We start from the raw sequence: 8,560 nt of genomic DNA, 5'->3' as shown, positions 1-8,560 counted from the left end.
TGCTCGAGGTTCTATGCTGGTCCAAGATGCGACACTAGTTGCCTAAATTTTAAGTTAATTGTCAAGACCGTAAGAAATTTATGGAGCACCTTAAAATCACAAAAAAAAAAAAAAAATCTGTTGAAACCGAGGTCAACATAGACTACAATCCAATAACTTCAAAATTTTACATATCAAAATAAAGATATTTTTTTACATATGATCAAAAAATCATATACATATGATCAAAGAAGAAAAAATAGATTTACACTTTTTACAACAACAAAAATTTAGAATTCATAACAAACCTCTTTAGCAAATATGTGCTATGGCAGAGTCAAGTGTTGCTGTTTAGGTTCTCTTTCAACATCATGTCTAAATGTAATTTTTTCCTACTTATTAATAGTAAACTTTTTTTAGACTGCACGTGATATAAATTGTTTTTCAAGTTTTTCCTTTTCAACAGGATTTTGCAATAAGAAATTTACTTAACTTATAAATGAGTTTCTTTTAGATTTTTTTTTCAGCCAACTTTAGTTGCTTTGTTTTCTCTTCTTTTAAGATGCAAATGACAAAGTGTTCTGTAATATTTTGGTCAGGGATTTTATATATATATATATATATATATATATATTTTTTTTTTTTTTGTATTGTTTTATAATTAAATTTGTCAAATGTTATAAAATCTAAAATATAATTAACGAGCTAGTAGACAATTCTTTTCACAATATAGCAATACCGCTGCCAAACTGGGTTATATGTCCAATAAGATTGAAAATATGAATACCCATAATTGCTAAGTATTCTGGTATATAACGGGTGATGCGTAAGTTATCGGACAAAATAAAAACGTCAATAACTTATTTAAAAAAAAAAAAATAACGAACTATTTTTGTTTTTTTTTAACAAAGCGTTTATCTTTTAATAAAAATAAGTTATTTTTTAAATGTAAAAACACCACCAAACTGCATTTGATTCCAATTTTGCTCTAACGCCTTTCATAAGTGACTGTAAAAAATTTAAATTGATTTCTTGTAGACAAGAAATCAATTTAAATTTATTACAGTTGAACGAGAACGTTGAAATTTGTTACAGCTGAACGAGAACCTTCTCGAAAGCGAATCAAAATGTTTTTTGTAAATAAACCTAACATAAAAAAACTAAATTGTAAACCATTTTGAAAAGGAAGGATTTGCTTGAATTGCATTATATGATAACCTAAAAAGACTTGAAACTGTTCAATCTTTTTCTGATGGAAAGCACCCTGGTTGTCCAACATCCTGGACTAGAGAAAAAAAGCCGAATTAACAAGACTTGTCAACAATCAAAAAGAGGTCAGTCAGAGAAAAATAGGTTTTAAATTTGGTGTAAATCAATCGACAATTGGTCATCAAAAAAATTAATATTAAATAAAGAAAACGCGAAAAGACTTCAAAATACACTATAGAACAAAAATCTGGTAATCGATATCAAAAAAATACTTTTGTTTTGCAGGAGATAACATGCCTGGATATTCTGGATTCTACACAAACAACAAAAATAATATAGAAAGCGTTTATTTTATAGGAAAAGAGATTTTTTCAAAAAAAATTAATAATGTGGATAACCTATCTGATTTTGGTCAATGTTCGAGACATTGTTTCGCACTTCCAAGGCAGTAGCAGTTAGTTTATCAATCTATTTTGATGAATGTTTAGTCAGGTCTAAATCTTTTTTGTCGTTGTATGAATAGTCATCATTACAACGTTTGCAGCCTAATAAATTTTGTCTTTATCCTTGGCGAATTTTAAAAACATCACCTTTGACCCAATGCAGTTTCTTCAACCACCACTGAAACCACTTTTATCAAATAGAAAAACCGGAATATATGCCAGACAGGTGATATTGTGGTTCATTTTTGCGACATACAAATGTTAAAATTCGAAAATGTTAATAACAATAAGCTTATTAGCCGGTTTACATTGGTAATCCCGTGTATATAGGGATATACACTCAAGTTATAAAAAAAATTTCAAAGTTTCTAGAACTTTCTAAGGATTTTAAAAAAAAACTGCTCTACACTTTTAGGGTCAACCCCATATAATATGAATTTACACAAATATAAGAATTGCGTACATTTGATAACTGCTTTAATAAATTACTCTATATTTCATATAAAATACATTGCGTACATTTGCGTTGGATATTAATAGTAATAAATTAGTGAATGGTGACAAAACTATGAATATTATTTATATTAGTATATTTAGTAATTAGATTAGATATTTATAATTAGATTGTATTTCTCAACTATGAATTATATCCACATTTAAATAATAAAGATGTTTAAATGTGTGGATGATGCAGGTGATACGTAATGGTACAGAATATTTAGTCAAGCCACCTCTCTTAATGTTCATTTTTGCTCCATCAGAAAACAAAATTTCCAATTAGTTATTGATGATGGTTAAACAACAAATGGTTGTTAAGAAGTTGTTTTAAATATGCTATTGGTGGATTGCTTAGCATACATACCTATACATACATACCTATACATACATAACTAGACATACATGCATTCATACATACATGCATACATACATACATACATACATACATACATACATACATACATACATACATACATACATACATACATACATACATACATACATACATACATACATACATACATACATACATACATACATACATACATACATACATACATACATACATACATACATACATACATACATACATACATACATACATACATACATACATACATACATACATACATACATACATACATACATACATACATACATACATACATACATACATACATACATACATACATACATACATACATACATACATACATACATACATACATACATACATACATACATACATACATACATACATACATACATACATACATACATACATACATACATACATACATACATACATACATACATACATACATACATACATACATACATACATACATACATACATACATACATACATACATACATACATACATACATACATACATTAGTAATTATTATTATATTCAACATTAAGTTTCCGACATATTTCTGCTCTGACTCGAGCACTTAGTTTTCTTGGAACGTATTGAGTAATATCTGCATGAATTACTTTTTTTCGCTCTTCTGATGTTGATTTCAAACTTATTTGTGAACTTGAACAAGAATCATTTGAAATGTTAAAGGGGAGCATAAAAGGAATCGGCTCGTTAACATTGGAGTAAGAACGTTTCAGATTTCCTTTATTTTCGTTGTTTATTAAACTGTTATCAAAGTTATTTGTAATGTAAATTGGGCTGTTAGTTATCTTGTTTAAAGATGTTTTTTTATAGATCTTGTTAATTCCGGAGTTAGACTCAGCAAAACTTTTTAAGTTGCTGTCTTTTGTTTGAAAAAGTGCTGCTTCCAGTTCATTAGTAGAGTCTGAATGAGGAGATAACAAAATTTTTGGTAAAAAAATTGACTTTGATAATTCGTCTTGAAGTTTGACTTTTGTGTTTATTTTTGGAGAGTCAAAGTATAGGGACGGTAGTCCGTACCGACGTGATTTTGAGTTACGCTCATTATCTGAAAGAAAAATATTGTTTTGTAAAATATTAAAAAAAAGTATTATTTAGTAAAATACTTTTGTAAATTTTCATAAAAAGAATTAAAAATGAAAAAAATGTTTATTATGATAATATTAAAACTATGATTCTTTTGCTTATTCGGCTTGTTTTTATTTTCTTTATTTGTTTTATGTGGTGAGTTGGATTTAATTAGTTGTATTTTACATTTCAAATAATAGTTTTATTGATTACAGAAGGATATTAAAACTTACCGCATTTTTCGTTAAAGTTTAATATATCTTGATCTATTAAGAGTTTACTCCTGTTTTTAGGTAACTTCATGCTTGCTTTTGCATACGAATAGTAAAATGTGAAGTTATTACCTATAACGGATATAGGTAGTGCAACCACTAGAACTCCAAACGTTGCACAAAAAACGCCTACAATTTTACCAACGACTGAGCTAGGTATTATATCTCCATATCCAACAGTGGTCAGAGTGATTATAGCCCACCAACAAGATTTTGGGATACTCTTGAATTGAGAATTTGTACTAAAGTTCTAAAAAAAATTTGGGATACTCCTGAATTGAGAATTTGTACTAAAGTTCTAAAAAAAATGGGTTTTTTAAGAATGTTGAATTTAAATTTTTTAACATTATGCAAGGGTTGACTACGCCCTGGGAGAGATGAGAGGGCAAGGACACACACGTTTGCACACGTTTTTTAACGATGTAATCTTAAAATCTAGTTTTTATATACAGTTTATAAACAAATTTTTAATTGCATTTTTCCACTTTAAAACGGTTTAGCCAACCCTGTTACGCCATATAAACATTTAATAAACTATTTGTAACATTTTCAAAACTTTTCTTACTTTTTCAGCATAATAAACCATTGCAGCAAATAATACCATTGGAATAAATAACACCAAACCCAGCAACATTAATGGTTCAAAACTAGCTTTTAAAGTCTCTCCAAAAACCGTTATCATCATCATTCCTCTTAAGTTTCTGAAGAATCTTAGTATTCTAAAAATTCGAAGTAGCCGCAGTGATTGAAGGAACTCGTTGTTTGCATTTAATAGAAATTCAAAATAAAAAGGAAGTAAGGAAACAACATCCACCCATATCAAGAAATCTTTGAGAAGTTTAAAAAATGAAGGACAGCATAAAACCTTTAAAAGTAAATCCACTGTAAAGATGAGACAATAAGATTTTTCAAAATAATTGAATACGAAATCATATTTTGTTTTCAGCTTTGGTTCTGTTGCCAAACAAAACGTCAAAATAGATAGCAATGTTGTAAAAACTTGAATGCTTGCAACTATCTAAAAAAAAAAAAAATGAACTTATCATTGCATATATTGTCATATAAATTGCTGCGGTGAAGTAGTTGAAGTTGTAGCTCAAATAAAAGAGGTTCAAGGTTCAAGGTTCCAAATCTGGCCAAATAAGCAATATTGGTTAGAAAAGAGGGGTGAACTGTCTGGTTAAAAATACTATTCTGCGGTGTTCTGTGATAAGGCCTTTAGATCTTTTAGGAGCACCTTAATTACTAATCAAAAAAACTAATTAAAAATATGTATGAGTTATAATTGCTCTAAAACTAAATTGTTAATTAAACTTTATAATTTTAGTATTTTATCTCTTCAATATAATATAATATTGATTCAGCCCTGAATGATACCTCTATATATCAGCATATACCAGTTTATGTTTTACAATCATTTTTTTTTCAATTATCTTTTTTCTTAATTTGCGTTTCATATTATTTTTCGTAATCGCATTCTTTCTAGTTGAATACAAATCTAATTATTGATAAAGATAAAATTTTAAAAACCACTTTCCAAACAAGTATGTTAATTGCCCCTCTTTGTTTATTTGGAACTACAACCATCAAACTGTTTAAATTATCTATGAAATGTAACCATTAAAACTTCCAAGCCTAAAATTAAAAAAAAAAATCTAATTTTGGAAAATTTGAAAGTACTAGGTGTAAAAAATTATATATTGAAAATATGTGGTAAAAATCTTGTATTAAAAGTACTTGGTAAAAAATCATGTATTGAATTATGTGGTAAAAATCATGTATTGAAAGTACTTGGCAAAAGTTATGCTTTAAAATTGTGTGGTAAAAATCATGTATTGAAAGTACTTGATGAAAAAAAAAATACTTGCTGAAGTTAAGATTACCTTCTTTTTTAAGTAAATAAACTTAAAATTAAATTTGACTGTTTTAAGTAAAAGCAAAACCTTTTTTAAATCAAATTAGTTTGTTATTTACTTTATTTTATTTTTTATTCAGATCAACCTTAATTATGCTTGCATAATTAAGGTTTATCTGAATAAAAAAAGCTGGGCAATACAATTCTTGAATTGTATTGCCCAGCACCTATAAAACTTAATTATAGCAGTAATAGAAATAGTAATATATTTGAGCTGTGACCAATAATTCGGTGAGTGTACCAAGTAAACTTAGACAGCTATACAATTATTCAGCATTGTAACGTTATTTAAAATCCATATGTCAAGTTTAGCTTTAAAAGAATTCTCAGAAATAGCATTAACGATATCAGTAGTTATTCGGTTCCAATAAAATGACACTCAGTTTGTTAAAAGATAATGTCGAGGCAAAAAACTAGTTATTTCGCGATTATACTTCATTTGATGACCTCTTGCGGATTGATAACTTCTTGGCAAAATTTCATTAATTAAATTTACTTTTTCAGTTCCATTAATTAACTTATACATTTAAATCAATTCACCCCGAATCCGTCTTACAACTAAAGCTGTGAGACACATTTTATCTAATCTTTTCTCATAACATAGCTTTTTTAGTTGTGATATTATTCCTGTTGCACGATACCTTTTCTAAGAGATTAATTTCACTTTTAAGACATGGAGACCACACAGATACAGCAAAATCAATTAACGGTCTTACAAAAGTTGTTTATATAACTTTTAGTAATTCACTATTTAAACTCAAAAATGTCATGAACATACCCAGAACTTTATTTGCTTTACTTGCACATAAAGTTATTTGATTTTTCCATTTCAAGTCAGAGGTAAATACTACACCAAGATCTTTTTCAGCGATAGTGTTACTTAAAGGTATGTTTTGCATAAAGTAAGTTCTTTTTTGTTTAACTTTACCAAAGTGCATTATCAAAGACTTATCAAAGTTAAACTTTAATAACCATTTGTTGGACCAGTTGACAGCTATATCTAGGTTATTTTGCAATAGGTTAACACTTGCTTCACAATCAAGCCTCGATAATACTTTTTCATCATCAGCATACATTTTCGAATTATTAACAAAGTTTTCAGGCAAATCATTAATATAAATAACAAATAGTAAAGGGCCAATTCAAGCCCTGCGGCACACCACTAAATATATCCTTCCAAGATGAAACAATTTCTCTCTTGAAAACTCTTTGCCTTCTATTTTTTAGAAATGCTTCAATCCATTTTAAAAATTTACTAGAAATCCCATAAGATTTAGGTTTTATCAGTAGTCTTTTATGGGGCACTCAATCAAATGCCTTTGCAAAGTCTAAGAAAATTACAGGTATATTCTGAGATTAATAATACGAGATTGCATCTAATGTCTCAATAAGGTTGGTTGAACAAGATCTTTTTTTAACAAAGCCGTGTTGATTTTTTGAAAGAAGATTATTTGCATTTAGAAAATTCAAAATTCTATCTGGCACAACCCCTTCTTGAATTTTACAAGGTACAAAAGTAAGTGATATTGGACGGTAATTCAACGGCGACAGTTTACTTCCGTTTGTTAAATTAAGGACTAATATTGGCTGATTTCTACTGAACAGGTAATTCACTAATCACAATGGAAGCTTTAAATATTAATTTGAAATCATTAATTTTAATTTAATTTAGAAACTTAAATTAAAAAAAAAAAAATTTAGCCTTAAACAGTAGTAATAATAATAATTAATTATTATTGATAATTATAATTAATAATATAATTAATTATAATTAATTATTAGTTTCAGACTTAACTAGGATTTCTTGAAGCACCAATAATAACCAAAAAAAAAAAAAAATAACAAATAAAAAATAAAAATTTATGACCAAATAAATGTAAAAAAAAGTAGTATAAATGGAATATGCCTCTCAATTTCGATAGGTGCAAAGTTATGCACGTCGTAGTGGAAGCTTTCCTCTATATAGATTTGTTTTTATATTATGATAGTTCTCAATACTTTTTGTTGAAATAAAGTTTAACTAAAAGTGACCTACTTAAAGTAGTGACCGAAAATAGACAAACTTCAATATTTATTTTAAAAAGTTTTAATTTTTTATTAAGTTTTGTAGAAATTTTTATTTGGAAGTATTACAGTAGTTTTTTATGAAATAAAAATTAGACTTTTTTACTGTAGTTGCAATTTACTGTAGATTGCGTTTTTTATGATTTATTACCAAACTTTGACAATTTAATTATGACTTTGCCTGCAGTATTTTTCTTAATATTTTTATTTTTTAAAACAATTAAGTAAATTAGACGTTTCCTATTTAAATCGATGTTAAAAATTGAAAATTTTAATTCTAAGTCATTAGCAATATAATCATTTTGACAATGCAAAATTTATAATAGATATTTCATTTGTTGGATATTGTTGAATAAGTAGGATGGCAGACAGGAAAGGAGGGGGGAGGAAATTCTGTAGAACTAAATTTTTATTTTTTGACAAAAACAATAAGTTTCTATTTTTAATCCTTAGATATCATGCAATATTTTGAAAAATTCTTTAAAAAATACAAACTTTGATTCAATCTAAAATCCGGTTAACAATAAATACAAAAACTTGGTAACCTTGGAAGGAATGCTGTTAGGTTGTTTTTTATTGTCTCCAAGTATCTTAAGCATTATGTACATTCTCTATTTAAAATTCAAGAGATTTCATCTTATATTCAACGAAAAAAAACAAACCGATTTATCCGGTCTATAAATAATAAAGTGACCTTTGAAATAG

At 27.4% G+C, this 8,560-nt stretch overlaps 1 protein-coding gene across 1 annotated transcript in view; it reads right to left on the bottom strand.

Annotated features, from left to right (window-relative positions):
* Nucleotides 1–2,974: 2,974 nt before the first annotated feature.
* LOC100208816 (potassium voltage-gated channel subfamily C member 1) overlaps nt 2,975–8,560 on the bottom strand; it is a 42,356-nt gene continuing 36,770 nt past the window's right edge. Inside the window, exons 3-5 of the mRNA XM_065801300.1 lie at nt 4,442–4,894; nt 3,838–4,126; nt 2,975–3,584 (exon numbers count right to left, since the gene is read on the bottom strand). Of these exons, the coding sequence (XP_065657372.1) occupies nt 3,025–3,584; nt 3,838–4,126; nt 4,442–4,894 (1,302 nt within the window). The 3' untranslated portion in view covers nt 2,975–3,024. The remainder of the gene's footprint in view (nt 3,585–3,837; nt 4,127–4,441; nt 4,895–8,560) is intronic.

The sequence above is a fragment of the Hydra vulgaris genome, chromosome 07, assembly GCF_038396675.1.
Source record: "Hydra vulgaris chromosome 07, alternate assembly HydraT2T_AEP".
Classification (NCBI taxonomy): Eukaryota; Metazoa; Cnidaria; class Hydrozoa; order Anthoathecata; family Hydridae; genus Hydra; species Hydra vulgaris.
The sequence above is the reverse complement of the archived record's forward strand: the minus strand, read 5'-3'. Positions and strand labels throughout refer to the sequence as shown.